This window comes from Malus domestica, chromosome 04 (genome assembly GCF_042453785.1).
Source record: "Malus domestica chromosome 04, GDT2T_hap1".
Classification (NCBI taxonomy): domain Eukaryota; kingdom Viridiplantae; phylum Streptophyta; class Magnoliopsida; order Rosales; family Rosaceae; genus Malus; species Malus domestica.
In genome coordinates this window covers 29853297-29868947 of record NC_091664.1, presented here as the reverse complement: position 1 = coordinate 29868947, position 15651 = coordinate 29853297, and the positions used below count along the sequence as shown (strand labels likewise).

Sequence of the window (15651 nt, the reverse complement as noted above, 5' to 3'; positions counted from 1 at the left end):
TGATTCTTTCTTTATTTTCCGATTGAATTTGTTCGATTTGTAACATTTGATGATACGTCGAAGAAGGCCATAATTTTCGTGGAATCTAAATTAGTAGCATGTTTCAATTGATCTGGATTTCGATTTGTTGAGCACTTGCTAAAGAGTAGGCGAATACGACATGTAAGGAAAATGAGTATAATCTGTTCCGTGCATGACAAGAAAAATGAAAGTGCTAAAAGTATCAAACTGTATAATTCAGTGCAGTACAGATTAAGAATAGCATTTTTTTACATAACTAATCCGAAAGTATCGATGCAATACAATGGTTGTTCAAAGCAACCTTTAATCAATCTTTCATCGTTCTTAGATCACTCTGTTTGTAACTATTGCTCCCCATTGGACGGGTTTCCACCCCTTATCCGCTTTTGCAGATGCTCTAAGCTAGCAACTCGCTGTAGGGAAGGTGTTTGTCCCATCTTGTTCCCCGACACATCTGCTGATGGTGTTGCTGCAGAATTCTTCTGCACATTCTCAACAGAAGGAACGTCTGCAGAATCATTCTCGACTCTCGGGTCATGAGTTGGTGTAGGGTTTTCAGAAGCAGGTTGAAAAAAGTATTGAATTGGGTCATCTTGCACCGGAACAGCAGCATCTGTTGATGCCTCTGAAGGGCTTCCATCAAATGGTGCCATGCCGATTGATGAAACCTCCGACATGGCATGGAATATGGGGTTCGACCCAGTTAGCCTTTTCACCGTCTCCTCAGCCATCTTTACCTGGAATTTAGTCACAAATGAAATAACAAAGCTTATATGAGTTTTTCGGTTCATATTCTATGAGGCTTTCAGGAACCAGTTACCAAGGCATTTGACTTTTCGAGCAGTTTTGATGACAGGCTTACCTTTGCTCTCAATGTTTCGATATCAGCTTTTAGTACTCTATTGTCAACAGCTGCTTCGTTGTACTTCTTGTCCGCATCAGTCAGGCGCTTCATGAGAGAGGAGTTCTCGACTCTTAATTGAGATGCCTGTAAAGAAAATTGCATTAGGAAATCTACAGGAGACGAAAAGACAGATAAAACAGGAAGCCGAGAAAGCAAAAAAAGAACGGACCTGTTCCTCAAGCTCAGTCAAATGTGCCTGCTTTCTTCTTCTCGAGCGTCTAGCTGACTCTCTATTAGACAGCATTCTGGAAAAGGCGGGATGAATTCGCGGAAGGCAATGAAACCAAACGTATTTAAAGCCAAACATTTGAATCAATAATTAAGAGATGCAGATTAGGCTGTGCTTATTTAGGTCACAAGCGAAGTGTGGTGCAAAAATGATTATCTTGCAGACCTAACATGTAATGTGTCACAATCATTTGCACTCAGAACATGTAATGCAGGGCCGAAACCTAGCCTACAACAAGAACATCAGATATCGGTGTTACCTTCTCACGCGTTTCACATCAGCAGGGTCCATATTCTCGTTCATTGCAGTTTCACCTTCTGCTTCCTCATCATCTGTCATTTCTCTCGAGGATCCGCTAGTTGCTTGCCTTACTGGGATCGCAGATCTATATTGCGTTGCAGGTAACGAAGGTAAATCTTTCGAAGGGGCTTGAGATCCGAGTTGTGAAGTACTGGAAGCGTGTGATCCGCTGTCAGCTAACGCAACAGATTCTTGAGCGTTCACCAACGAACCCTATTGACACGACGAGAACATATCAGCTAGCACTTGTCCATACATAACAAAACTTCGTAAGAAAAATTCTCGACGAGTTCATGAAGATCGAATTAGATCTCAACGGGAGAATCGACATTTTACTCTCTCTCATTCAGGACAGTCTGCTCTGTCATTGCTTATGATCCCATTTAATCAGATGAACAAGATTACGGTTTTCTAATCTAGTAGGGCAAGTAGACATTGATCTGTTCGTGTCGATTCTCGCTTCAAGCGTTGGAAAAGATTACTCGACCTTCAGAACCCTACTACAGAAAGTTTATTTGGGAAAACACATTCCTTAATTTGTTCAATTTCACTCGGACTTTAAAATCATGTTCCGGTTAGAAAATGCGTTTATGAGATAGAAATTCAAGGCAAAAGAAGTAAAGAAAGACTGAGAAAGAGATTTTAAGAAAAATATGGAGCACACGGAGTTAACGGAAGACTGCGCAATGATGTTTTAGAATTCATAGAGCCGACTTAGTAGGATAAAACTTTGTTGTTATTTGCAGTAGCTAAGTAATTTTTCTTGAGTAGCTACATTAGTTCCAACATATATTTTAAGGAAAACCAACGAAAAATTAAAAAAAACTTTAGTTTTAATGAAAAATAACAAATAAAGGTATAATGAATAGTATCAGAAATAGGTAAAAATATAATTTTTTGTTAAAAATAAACAGTATCAGAAATGTTTCGTTAAAACGGTTAGATTTGATGGAAGCAAGTTACTTTTGCTACTACCATTGAGGAGGTCCCACAAATCCACAACGAAAGGTCCAACATTCAAGTCAAAGTGGTAAGTTTTCCAACATCATCATCTTTGAATCCTTTGGTGGAGGATTTTAAAAATTTGTAAATTGTATAATTAATTTTTATCAGGTATTATTTATATTTAATTTTAAATATAAATATTTAAAATAATTTCTGATGATGAATAAGTATGATTCACGGATTCTCAAAATCTTTACAAGGAAGATCCGAATTCGTAAGTTTTCTTTCTTTCCCTTCCATTTTAGCTCGTTCAAATGATATTCAAGCATATCAAACAAAACCAAGTTAACCAACCAACCAGTTAAAAACTTTTTAACTTCAAGGGTAAAAGTGTTTTCAAATCATGTTTAACTAAAAACTTAAAGGCGCGTAAAAGTTTTTCAAATCATGTTTAACTAAAAACTTAAAAGCGCTTTTAGATCGTAGAAATGCTTTTTTGGAGAAGCACCTTAATAGACTCTGTTTGGATACCGAGAAAAAGCTATAAGAAAAAAGTTATATAACAAAAACGCTCATGACTTATGAGCACAACTTCAGCGTTCCCAACAAAAGCAAATCCCAAACGATAGACTCTGTTTGGATACCGAGAAAATGCTATAAGAAAAAAGAAGAATTAATAATTACGTAAATAACAAATAAATAAATAATTAATAGATTTCAAGTTCAATTTTTTTCCCTTCAACTTTCTCAGCAACCAAACAGAAGCTAAGCTCATTCCCAACCCATTGGTTTGACTTTGATCATATTTTCTCGGAAAAACAGAGCAACCCCAGAAAAAGAAACCATGAGAAGAAAATGCTCAGAAAGAGAGAAAAGGACGAACCTTTACCCTCGACAGAGCCACGGCGGCGCAGGCGAGATCGAGCTTGGTCTTCAGGAACGCCTGGTACTCCTCGGAATCGACGGCGACATTAGGCGGCCGCAGGTTAAACGCCGCCGTGTTGTTGTTGCTGTGAGTTTGAGTTGGATTGGGGTGGGGGTGCTGGGAATTGACCATCTTGATCTCTTTGACGTCGTCTTGGTCGTGATGATGAGCTGAAGAAGAAGACGAAGAAGAAGGACGCGGAGGTGGCGGCGTCGGCGGGGAGGGTGACGGCGAGTGGGGAGAGGCTTCTTGGAGAAAGCGCTGGAAGGCCCACTCGGATGCACTCCGGTTCAGTTCACCCTCGGCGGCTCCGTCATTGGCAGGCGGCGCTGTGGAAGACCACAGCTGGTCGGCCATTTCCTCCACTGAAAACACCTTATCCATCATTCTCTTTCCTCTCTGTTTCTCTCTCTAGTTTTCTCTCTCCTATCGTCTGCTTTGAGTGCTTTCTAATTTTGGTCAAGGATTTTATCCTTAAAAATTGGACAACACTCTTTTGTAATTTAGTTGAACATTATTTATTGTTTGGTATTTGGCCTAATTTAATATTAGTATTATGATGAGTTGAAGGCAATCTCCTTCGAGTTCTTAGTTTGTGTGAAAGAGACGTTGAAGTTTGTATAAGATGAGCTAACAAAATGAGTTAATGAGATTCGTCATATTCAATTTGAGTGGTCTAAATTGCCTGATCCTTAGGCTCTGGATAGTTAGATTCAGAATGAATGTCTGTCTTAAAATATGGATGGTAATATTTTGTGGGGTCGATAAAATAAGAAAAAAAAAATTAGAAGAACGGTGGATAGGGAAGTTTTCCTTTTGGTTGCGGATTGTAGAGAATCAAATGTGTTTGAATTACATTTATTTCTATTCACGCGTATGTTAGGTCAGTTGATCAATGAAATGAGTCGTCTTATTCTACTTTAATTTCTTCATTTATGCGTTTAGATCATTGTCTAAACAGAAAAACTAATATTAATTTCAATCAAGTTGATTTTTGTGTTGAAAAAAATGCTCTCAATTACCCTTCTTTCATATCACGCAACATATTTTGCCTCGATTTCTTTTCTTTTCTTACAAGGGAACTTTCAATTCTCCCCATCAAGTGGCTCATTTTTCACATGTGTTGATAAGAAGAGAAGACTTCTTGTGACGTTCCAAGTCCAACCGGAAACAAACCCTTTTCTTAAATCCCATTAAATACATTTTGTTTTTCTTACATAACAATACGTGATTGAGTTAAAATATATAACGTTTAAGAGGAGAGATCTTTTTGTGCACAAAAAACGTAATTCGTTAAACCAAGTACCACAACACAATTAATAAATTGGACTGTGTTCTCAACACGTTAAAAAAATTCTCGATTAAGAGTTTATTTGGGGGTTGATTTCTCATACATGCTGAAAGAAAGAGACGACTTCTTCTTCCTTCCACATCCAAAACAAAGGAAGATGTTCTCTTCGAATTCACATTGTGGGGATTCTAGGGATCTCTAAATCTTAGCCGTTCATCGTACATCGTGCGACCAGTTTTCGTCAGGTCATATTTGTGTTTAATTTTAATAAAAAAATTTCAAAAAATTTTGTGTTTAATTTTAATAAAAAAATTTCAAAAAATTTCTAACCGCACAATACACGATAAAAGACTACAAACGAAGCCACGTTTTGAGTTTCAATTGGATGGATAATGATGCGTTGCGGCTGCTCTCCATTTGTGGATAGACACAGAACTGCCCCCACACATTTCGATGGGCCCACTATATTTGTGGGGTCCAATTAATTCTCTCTCTTTTAAGGCACTCAAAGGAAATAAAAATAGAAAGTTCCATGTTTCTGTCTTTGTGCTTACCACCACCACTAATTTATGGGTCCCCAAATATATATAAAATAATTAATTAATTAATAAAAGAATTGTGCTTTTGAGCTTGGTGGCCAGAAAAATGTTAAATAATTAATTATTAATCAATGCCTCTTTTGTATATTGGTATTTTATGAGGCCAAGGTGAAAGAAAATGGAAAGAGATTCTCATCAGGTCTCTCTCTCAATTTCAGAGATCAAGTAATTTGGATTTTTAAAATTTGGTCCAACGATAAAAAAAACTTTTAAAGGCTGGATCACTTCACCCTCATTTTAGTTGTTGAATCAAATTTTAAAGGTCCAGATCACTTGATTCCTAAGCTTTGAAGGAAGATATCCAGAGAGAGGGTCTCTTTCCAAAGAAAATAATGTGAAAATGGGTGGTGGCGGCTAGTTGAATATTTCTTTAATGATTTGGATTTGGATTAAATTAGTTTGATCTGCTTTCAAGCTTATCCATTCAATGATCAGTTTGTTTGTTTTAAACATAAGCTATTTCATTACGATTTACATGGAGAGCATTAACACATATTTAATATTTTTTTTATCCGAACGTTATGTGGCGACAAATTTGTTTTATGTGAGTTGCTTTCATTCTAATCTTCCCATGTTAGCTAAATCTTACCAAGAGTGCTTGAGATCCCGCAAAACCTACCTGAAGCTGAGGTACACATGCTAAAATAGTACATCTTAACCAATCACATAATGCTGTGCGTTTGAACCTTCTACACGATAAGGAAAGGTGTAATTACTTGAATCATCGTCAAATGTAAGTTGGGAGAAGTATAATTTGCTTTCTAATCCCCATCTACCGTATCAACAAGTATGTAGGATTTTTCTCTAAAGTATTGAGTTTGAAGCGTTTTTCTCTAAAATGTGATGTTATTGACGACTACCATGTGAAAATCCCCGAAAACGAGAACTTATATAAATAATGGACTTGTCCTTTTACATGGTGATTATTACAAGGAAAATAAAATGACAGATTTAAACTTGAATTGGTATTTTATAGATAAGGTTTTAGGCACCAAAGGAATCTAAATACAAAGACATACCAACCAACAGTCAGTGAGGAGCACAGAACTTGGTGTGAACAAAATGGCAGAAACATACATGGTATCGAAAGCAACACTTATTTTCCGCAACCTCTCGGGTAAAACATATCGAAAAACTTGATGATCACCGCCTTCCTGATGCCACAGATTCGGTGTTGAAGAGGTACTTCACTCGTGAAAGAACCGAGTCGTGTGCAGGGTCATAAGGATGATCCTTGGAAGGGATTTCCAAAATAGCTGGAACCGGCTTATTGTAGCTATCGACTAGAAACCTTATCATGTTTGCAACCTGGTAAGAGAAGAAAAGGGTCATTTCCTTTTGAAATAATCTTGAACCAACTTCGGAATTAGAAAAAATGCATACATTGGCATTACATAAAAAGTTTTGGCAACTGCTTGAGCACTAAGGATATTGCCTCGGTACCAGAAAAGTCGTATTCATAACAGTTGAAGAACTTTGAAGTATGAGAAAGAACTTACATATTGGCTGATCAAGACAATTGCAATGTCGTCCTTTGTCGTAAACTCCTTGAATGCATCTTCAATTTGTTTCACTGTTGTTTCTGAGAAAACCAGAAACACATACCATTAGCTTACCAAACTGTAATATGATACCTTGCTTCACTAATGAATGATGGCGGCCTATTTTTTTTGTTTTTTCTTGATAACAAGATGGGAAGGTTCACTACCGATGACCTACAGCATGTCGGGGTGTCCGACACTCCGACACTTCGGGGTCACATAGATTTTCATTTCCTCTATGTTAGTCGTTTCCTTCCCCTTGCCCAATTCCCCCTTTCATTTACCCACAGCATTAGACGGCAAAAATATCTGACTAATAGACTGCTAATCATATACCAGATTGGCATTTTGGTCCATCTGCTAACCTATCTGCATACAAATATATAGAAACAGGTGACCAGTATAGTTGCAGTTCCAACACTTGTGCATAAATAAAGTCGTAACATACTTGAATCAACAATGAGATAATTTGTCTTTCTTCGCAAGTCAACGTTACCCACTCCAGCCAGCAAAAATCCAGTTACAGTGTCCTACATGATAACCAATCGTCTCATCAGGAAGACAAATCAAGAATGCCAGAACAGATTCAGTCCAAAAATTGAGTAACCATACCTCATCAGCAATCATGGCAATGAGCGCTGAACTCTTATTGGGGATACGAGCTCTGCCGGCCATTTTAATAGTATCGACTACAACAAGAAAGAAGAAAAATGGCATCAACCACATTGAAAAGTCTAAGGCCTTGTTTGACAACTAGGACTGTACTGACTATTTCAGTCGAATATGATAAATAGTCATCGGAGAGTACCGACTAAATTAGTCGGGTGTTTGCTGCAATATCAGATTAATAACCGTATTATTTATACTGTATTTGGTACTATACCAGATAAGAGGAATTCAAACTATTATTATTTTTAAGAGAAAAATTGAAGATTTAGATGGCAGATATCACATATCCAATCGAACATATCCAAGTTCACAAAATATACCAATGCAAAAGGTAGCACATATCCAATTGAACACAAATTTAGATAGCAGATCCAAAAGTTATACCAAACTACGAACACCCCATCAATCAAAACTGAAATTTTCAATTGATCGAAACCCATGTCGCAGCTGAAGCATAAAGGTAGCATAATGAAATTCAAAATCGAAAAATGGCAAAAACCCAAGAGCAATAAAATCATGCAAATCGAAAAAAAAAACATAGTCTTTCTGTCTCCTATGTGAAATTCTCTCAGTGCGGGCCTGCACCCCTGAAGCAAACCCCACCACAAAGGCAGCAACAAGAAACCCAGCAAAACCCAGCTTACAAATTCTCAACTTTTTTCCCCAATCCTTCTCTTTCTTCAGCTACAAAATCAGCAACCCGGCAAAAGTAGAAGGGGTTCTGAAGGATATGACCCAAAGGAGGTCAGATGGGTTCTTTAGCAATTGAAAAATTATATAATCAAATTGAAAAATTTGAGAGATAAGCAATAATTAGATTCAATCAATCGAAAGAAAATTGCAAGGAAAATACAAGGTGGAGGGCAGAACAGAGAGCAAGCGATGTGAGAGGACGGAGAAAGCACGACGAGAGGGGCAGAGAGAGCTAGAGACTGCCCGACTAAAGATGAAAGCAATCAACACAACTGAATCATTGATGCCAATGTCAATGAGAAATATAATTCACACAAGTGATATCATATTATCAGTGATTGAAAAGCGAAAAATAAAGACAATGCAGTTAGTGGGCTGTAGTTCCAAATCAGAATTTACTACTTAAAGTTAGCTGAAAAGTGATCATCCAAATTCTCACCCTGCAAACAAAATCTGGATCAAAAAATTTACACAGCTGAAACCACACACTCAAATTCTACATTCGACCAGAAAAATCAAACACCCAAATGCTCAAATCATAAATTTAAACACTGAAACCTAACGGAAACAAATAATCCAATCAGAGATCAACCAAACCAAAAACTTAACAGCAAAAAAATTAAAATTAAAATTTAGACCAAATTCACACACAGAGCAACTCCAATCCACCAGATTACAGCAGAAAAAACGAAACTTTGACAGATATAGGGGTGTAAATCGAGACGTATCAAATCAATTTGGGAATTAGCATACCTCTAGGGTTTGAATCCGAGCTTCCGATTCAACTTCGCAGTGTCAAATATCCTCTTTCCGGTGGTTTATTTCGTGCGATTTCTAGTTGAGATCGGATATCTAATTATTTTTATTTTTTTATTTTTCATTAAATGTTCATCAGTTACGCGCCAATAATGTAAAGCCCAACGGGCTCATAGTTTCCTTTGAGTTGCGTGCTTATGTAAGCCCAAACGGCCCACTCTTTCGCTTGGGGTGCAAAAACAAAGCCCAGAATTATTTTACCAATTTTTTTTTCTTTTTATAAAATTAAATACAAGACTTTAAATGCACATGGAAATTTCTTTAGCTCTCCTGCATTTTTTTTGCAACTAATAATTAAGTTTATAGGACTTTTTTTTTTGGCGGTTTCAGAAAGTTTATGGTGAGGGAAGTTACTTCATCTCAGGGTCAAAACATACCACAAAGTTTTTCGAAAACGTACACGAAATCTTAGAACTTAATAAGACATTTTGGATAGTAATTACATATGAGATCGTTGTGAAATACATTTAAAATAACTAAAAGTGTTTTTAATTATTTTAAAAACGCTTTATGGTAAAAATACTTTAATCAATTCTTAATAAAATACAAGTAAATTTTGAAAAACAATTATAAATGCTTTTGAAACGCAAAACAATTTGTTTACTTTAAAAATCAGTTTTTACCAAAAATATAAGTAAATTAAAAAAAAAAACACTACAATTACTGTTAGAAAGCAAAAATAATTTCTTAAAAAACATAATCACTTAGTACTACGGTCTGGTGGTATTCCTCTTCGCTTGTAAGTGTGAGGTCTTAGGTTCAAATCTTGTAAATGACGAATTTGATACCAAATTAGGTTGTCTATTGTGTGACTTAGCTCAATTCCCTCTCCTCTTAGTGTAAAATATATTGTTGTGTGTGTGTGTGTGTATAACACTAGCATAAAAACATGGAAAAGGATCCTGGTCGGATCATTTTTCTAGGAATTATAAGGATCCTACAATCATGCGAATTATCGTATATCGTGCGAAATCCTTAGGATCCATAGAAAAAGGATCCTCGCCGAATGGTTTTCCTAAAAACATGGAAAAGGATCCTGGTCGGATCATTTTTCTAGGAATTATAAGGATCCTACAATCATGCGAATTATCGTATATCGTGCGAAATCTTTAGGATCCATAGAAAAAGGATCCTCGCCGAATGCTTTTCCTAAAAACATGGAAAGCTGCTAACATAAGAGGACCTTCCGAGTAATTTCCTTTGGACCCCAACAGAAAAAGGATTTTTCACTTTCAGTCATCTTTCTAGTTTCTAGGAACTTTCTCCTTATTGACCAAAAAACAAAAGGAACTTTCTCCTTTGGAATGTGGTGGGCCCCATCGATCATTCCCCTTCCTTTCAGTTGGATCCGCATACGCAGCCACGCCAGGATTTTAACAATTTAGCGCCTACAGAGTGATTTGAGGGAGCGAACTTGGGCATAAGTTTTCGAAAAAAAAAAGATACAGTTTTGGTAAAAAAAGAAAAAGAAAAATAATATACTGAGAGAGAGAGATTCGAACTCGATTGTAAAAATACTAAAGTGATCATATTTTTTAGCTAAATTGATTTGAAATATGTGATAAATTTAGTAATCTAATTCAATGATCAAAATTTAACAGTAAAAAATTTTAACGTACAAATTCATCGTACTTGAATAATATTTTTAATTTACAAGACAAACTCTAACTTAATTGCAAGACGATAATATTTTTAACCAACTAACTTTGCGATTGTGCAAGTTTTGTATAGACGCCATCTCTCTCTCTCCATTACAAGTGGCATCAGATTGTTTGCTGTGTCCCAATAATCTAAATTTGTCCCAACTTTTAACAGTCATTTAACAGAAATCTTATTTTTGGACTAAATTTGCTAACATTCTAGACTATAGGGGTTTAATTTCTAATTTTTTCACCACGGAGGTCATCATGCAAGTGTCATATGACCAAACAATCCAATTTAGCCTAATCTATATATAGCAGCAGAGCTTCACAGGCTGAGAGGCCAAATACCCATATCATATCCCCTTTCATCCCTTCCGAGCCCAACATTTTGCTTCTCATTTTCTTATCTCAACTTCTCAAAGCTTCAAACTTTGCTCTGTCCAGGTAAAATTCCCAACTGGGTTTCTCTCACTTACCCTCTTCTCTCTTCTCTTTCTCTCCCATGCTGGTTCCAATTGTTGTAACGTTTGATGGGTTTTCTGGGTTGTAACATTTAATGGGGTTGTTTCAATTGTTTGTATAGTGGCTGTTGTGGTTGTTAAACTTGTTCATAACACCATTCCTTTTGTTTGCTTGAATTCTTGGTATTTTGGTAGGTTGTGTGGCAGGGTTGTATGCTAAAATTTCATTCCTTTTTATAAACTGAGAGATAGGTACTTGATTTTAGCAAAATCTTGAAGATATATTTGTTTTTTCATGTAATTTGATGATGTTTTCATTCGGGTTGGTTCTGAAATGGTCAATTATAATCCTGCTGGTTATACTTTTTTTTTACATGTTAATTTATAGAGATTTTGATGCTAATTTTGTTTCTGTAGGTACTGGTTAAATTACTATACTCTTTTCCGAATTTGCTAAAATTTTATGGGGGGTTAAATTTTCTTCATTTTTTAAATTTCTATGCAATATCTACTCACTGGATATGGGTTTTAATTAGATGGTTCTGAATATGATATTAAGTAGCAGTTATGTCGGTTAGTCTTCCTATTTGCAGTTTTGGGTTTTGTTGTTTTCATGGAGGTAAATTGTAGTGCGAAAGTGGTAATCTTTTTCCCATGTGTATAATCTTTCAGAATGGGAACTGCTGGTGAAACTAAGTATGGTGCGTACACTTATGAAAACCTCGAGAGGGAACCTTATTGGCCTTCTGAAAAGCTCCGAATTTCCATCACCGGGGCAGGTGGCTTTATCGCGTCCCACATTGCCCGTAGATTGAAGAATGAGGGTCATTACATCATTGCTTCTGACTGGAAGAAGAATGAGCACATGACTGAAGATATGTTCTGCCATGAATTCCATCTTGCTGACCTCAGGGTCATGGATAACTGCTTGAAGGTTACTAAGAATGTTGACCATGTGTTCAACCTCGCAGCTGATATGGGCGGAATGGGCTTCATTCAGTCCAACCATTCTGTCATCTTTTATAATAATACCATGATTAGCTTCAACATGGTTGAAGCTTCTCGGATCAATGATGTGAAGAGGTTTGTTGTCCTAAACTTGGTACATTTCATCCTTTGTTGAAATTCGTATTTTGACTGAGATGTATGAATTCATATTGTAACTATTGTTTGAGTTTGAAAATTTGGATCTTATCTCCAAAATGCTTAATGATATACTCAAATACTCAAATTCTCTATCTGTTATATGGGTTTCTGCAGGTTTTTCTATGCTTCAAGTGCTTGTATTTATCCTGAATTTAAGCAGCTGGAAACCAATGTGAGCCTAAAGGAGTCTGATGCTTGGCCTGCGGAGGTATATAACATTACGGTTATGATTTTTTACTCTAGTACTGATTGTGTTAAATGAATTTACTCGTCTTACCTTTATTTGTAGCCTCAAGATGCTTATGGCTTGGAGAAGCTTGCAACTGAGGAATTGTGCAAGCACTACACAAAAGACTTTGGAATTGAGTGCCGTATTGGAAGGTTCCACAACATTTATGGTCCTTTTGGAACCTGGAAAGGTGACTTGAATTGCAATTATAGCTGACTGGTATGCATGGTCTTTTTGCTTTTTGGCCTAATTTTGTTGCTTCCTTGTATCTGTTGTATAGGTGGAAGGGAGAAGGCTCCTGCTGCTTTTTGCAGAAAGGCACTCACTGCCACTGATAAGTTTGAGATGTGGGGAGATGGACTTCAGACCCGATCCTTCACTTTTATTGATGAATGTGTAGAAGGTGTTCTTCGGTAAGAACCTTATTGTTATTACTACTTTTTCGCTCCAAACTTTCTAGCCGAAAACACTTCTTTTGAGGCTTTAAGCTTCAAAATTCTTTGACTTTCTTAGATGTTGTTGTCAATTGTTTTTTCTGTTTCACAAGGCTTTGTGGAGTCTAGTTCAGTTGATTGTGATAAAGTCAGCATATAAAAGGATTTGGTTTTGAATCTTTGCATTATAGTGTAAGTTCTTGCTGAAAGTGTTATGAGGGAGTTTCGCGAGTAATTGGATGAGAGTGATAGATATGAAGACAAATGAATATATTACATTGTTGAAATCTCATTTTGTTATGCGTTCGATTCATTTCTTCAGAACCTTACAACATTGTATGGTAGATTAACGTGGCCCTTGTACAAAAACTTCCATTATTTGTTTTTCTTGGGCCAAATTTTATTAGGTATATGTTGTGTTCCGCATGTAAACCCCTTTATAATTTGTAATTTATGTCTTCTCTTTTATGATTTAGGTTGACGAAGTCAGACTTCCGTGAGCCAGTGAATATTGGAAGTGATGAGATGGTTAGCATGAATGAGATGGCTGAGATGGTTCTTAGCTTTGAGGACAAGAAGCTGCCTATCCAGCACATTCCTGGGCCAGAGGGTGTCCGTGGTCGTAACTCGGACAACACGCTGATCAAAGAGAAACTTGGCTGGGCTCCTACCATGAGGTTGAAGGTAAACAGCATGAGAGTACCCATTCTGCAGTTTCTTAATGCCATCAAGATTCTTTAAAGTCGGGGGTTACTGGTGTTGAATTTGTGTTTGCTCCCTGTTTACGGTATAATTTGAACATACATTTTCTTTTTTATTCGTGTAGGATGGTCTGAGAATTACATACTTCTGGATCAAGGAACAGATTGAGAAAGAGAAGGCACAAGGTGCTGACCTCTCGGTGTATGGCTCATCTAAGGTTGTCGGAACCCAAGCCCCAGTTCAACTTGGTTCGCTGCGTGCTGCTGATGGTAAAGAATGAAGTGTTCGGAACAGCCTTGAAACTGCACTGGAAAAATATAGTATTCCGCAGATCTGGTTATGACATTGCCGCGCGTATCTATGTGCACGGACAATAAGCAGGGAAGCTTTTATTCCCCTTTACATTGTACATCTAGTTTCTTAGATTAAATCTTCTACCTTAGGAGTGCCTTTATATTTTGTTTCCCTTTCTGAATCATTTTTCGGTTTATGTGTTGTACTCTATTTCCTGAATAAGATTTTGTTTCGGGTTCAATACCGTGATCTTTCCCCAATGTTGAGACCGGCCGCTTTCAACCAGCGTGCCATCTGCAATATTCTTGTCTGAATTATGCTGTTCTATGTTTGCAAAAAATGATCTTTGGTAGCTTTACTTCTGCTCGTTTCTGCCTGTAATTCGTAACCCCTTTCCTTTCCAAGAGTATTCGAATGATATTGCTTTTCAAGATTTGGTAGGGTTTATGCTTCTTGTTGCTGTCTTGTTATTTAAAACTAACAAAGTTGCTGGAAGCCGGAAATATAGCTTGGTACACCAAGTATCACAATACAAGTGGTTAAAAGGTTTTTTTTTTTCAAGTATCCAACTACTTGTATTATGACACTTGGTGAATCGGGCTGTGTTCCCGGCATACTGAAAAATCTCTCAAGATTTGGAGCTTCATCTTTTTGGTGGCTCCAACCATTATATTATTAGAACATAGGCCTCTACATTTTGCATACAATCAGAGATATATTCCTCTCTCATAATGAGAAATATAGAAAGAGAAGGATATATGACCAGAGATAGCCAAGTATCTATCGTTTGTCGTAAAAACGTTGCGCATCTCAATCAAGCTCAAGACTTGAATACATATTATAGGGAAGTGATTTTTACACTCCCCTTTTGTCTTTCTGCTCTACCCTACAAGTTTTTGTTTCATCGATTCGTCGTTAATTTATTCAATTTCGTGGCTAGAATCGAGAGGGGAAGTTTAAGAGTAAAATATGAGAATATGAGTGTAGCAATCGTTCTCCAGAACAATTATACAAGATATGTACTTTTTAAATTCTTTGAAGCAGAAGAAATTATAGTCTTTGGTGAGATGAGTACTTAGAAGTGGAAATCAGCTTCCATTTTACGCATGTTATCAATGCTCGGCTACGACCGGTGGGGGAGTCTCGTTGGGTGTGTGTGACAGGAGTGTATGGAACTGCTATTCGGCAGGAGAAAGCACAATTTTGGGAATGGATGACTACTTATTTTCGATCCTCTAGTGTTCCTTGGTTGTGTGGTGGGGACTTCAATGAGTTTCTTTGGGATTCTGAGAAATCTGGTGGCTCGGCTGTTCTGTGCAATAGGCCTTAGTATCTGGCTACTTTTATGCATACAGTTAAGCTACTTGATCTTGACTTCAATGGTTCCCCCTTTACTTGGCGTGGTACTCGAAATGGTGAGTTGGTGGAAGAGAGATTAGATAGGGCACTTTCAAATCAGTTATGGCAGGTGTCATGGCCGAACACTATGGTCATTCATGGTACTGTGTTAGGTTCGGACCATTGCTCTATTAGAGCAACTCCACCCTTGGTGGTTGCTCGGGGTACAGGCGAAGGGAAAGGGCCCGAGGGCCGGTGGATAGGCCTCCAACGTTGGGCAGCTCGAGTGAAGGTGGGAGCCCGAGGCCAGGCCCGTGGAGAATTGCCAGCATATGGTAGGACGATGGTTGTTTCTCTTTCAAGCTTTTTGGGCAAAGGAGGAGGAATGCAAAAGGTTGGTGGAAACGTGATGGCCCGTCCTTGTGGTGGTGATATTTTGGCCTATTGGCACAACAAGATTAATCACTGTCG

At 37.4% G+C, this 15651-nt stretch overlaps 3 protein-coding genes across 5 annotated transcripts; 1 reads left to right on the top strand and 2 right to left on the bottom strand.

The window, feature by feature from the left end:
- Window positions 1–206: 206 nt before the first annotated feature.
- On the bottom strand, window positions 207–3984 carry LOC103408715 (light-inducible protein CPRF2-like). 2 transcript variants are annotated; one of them, XM_070820882.1, is made up of 5 exons: window positions 3283–3984; window positions 1414–1667; window positions 1095–1170; window positions 884–1009; window positions 207–758 (listed from the first exon to the last, which is right to left on the bottom strand). In XM_070820882.1, exons 1-5 carry the CDS (start codon window positions 3709–3711, stop codon window positions 366–368), a joined length of 1278 nt encoding a protein of 425 aa, XP_070676983.1. In that variant the 5' UTR covers window positions 3712–3984; the 3' UTR covers window positions 207–365. The 2 variants fall into 2 exon arrangements, with proteins under 2 accessions (XP_070676983.1, XP_028957389.2); XM_029101556.2 differs by having other exon boundaries at window positions 3289–3984.
- Window positions 3985–6084: 2100 nt separating this feature from the next.
- On the bottom strand, window positions 6085–9206 carry LOC103408657 (V-type proton ATPase subunit F). 2 transcript variants are annotated; one of them, XM_008347491.3, is made up of 5 exons: window positions 8871–9206; window positions 7368–7444; window positions 7204–7285; window positions 6714–6796; window positions 6085–6522 (listed from the first exon to the last, which is right to left on the bottom strand). In XM_008347491.3, exons 2-5 carry the CDS (start codon window positions 7428–7430, stop codon window positions 6358–6360), a joined length of 393 nt encoding a protein of 130 aa, XP_008345713.3. In that variant the 5' UTR covers window positions 7431–7444; window positions 8871–9206; the 3' UTR covers window positions 6085–6357. The 2 variants fall into 2 exon arrangements, with proteins under 2 accessions (XP_008345713.3, XP_070676160.1); XM_070820059.1 differs by lacking the exon at window positions 8871–9206 and adding an exon at window positions 8028–8098.
- A 1379-nt stretch (window positions 9207–10585) lies between these two features.
- LOC103408656 (GDP-mannose 3,5-epimerase 2) lies at window positions 10586–14083 on the top strand. Its single transcript, XM_008347490.4, has 7 exons — window positions 10586–11020; window positions 11710–12120; window positions 12298–12391; window positions 12473–12602; window positions 12693–12825; window positions 13323–13530; window positions 13673–14083. Exons 2-7 carry the CDS (start codon window positions 11711–11713, stop codon window positions 13826–13828), a joined length of 1131 nt encoding a protein of 376 aa, XP_008345712.2. The 5' UTR covers window positions 10586–11020; window position 11710; the 3' UTR covers window positions 13829–14083.
- The last annotated feature ends 1568 nt before the right edge of the window (window positions 14084–15651 follow it).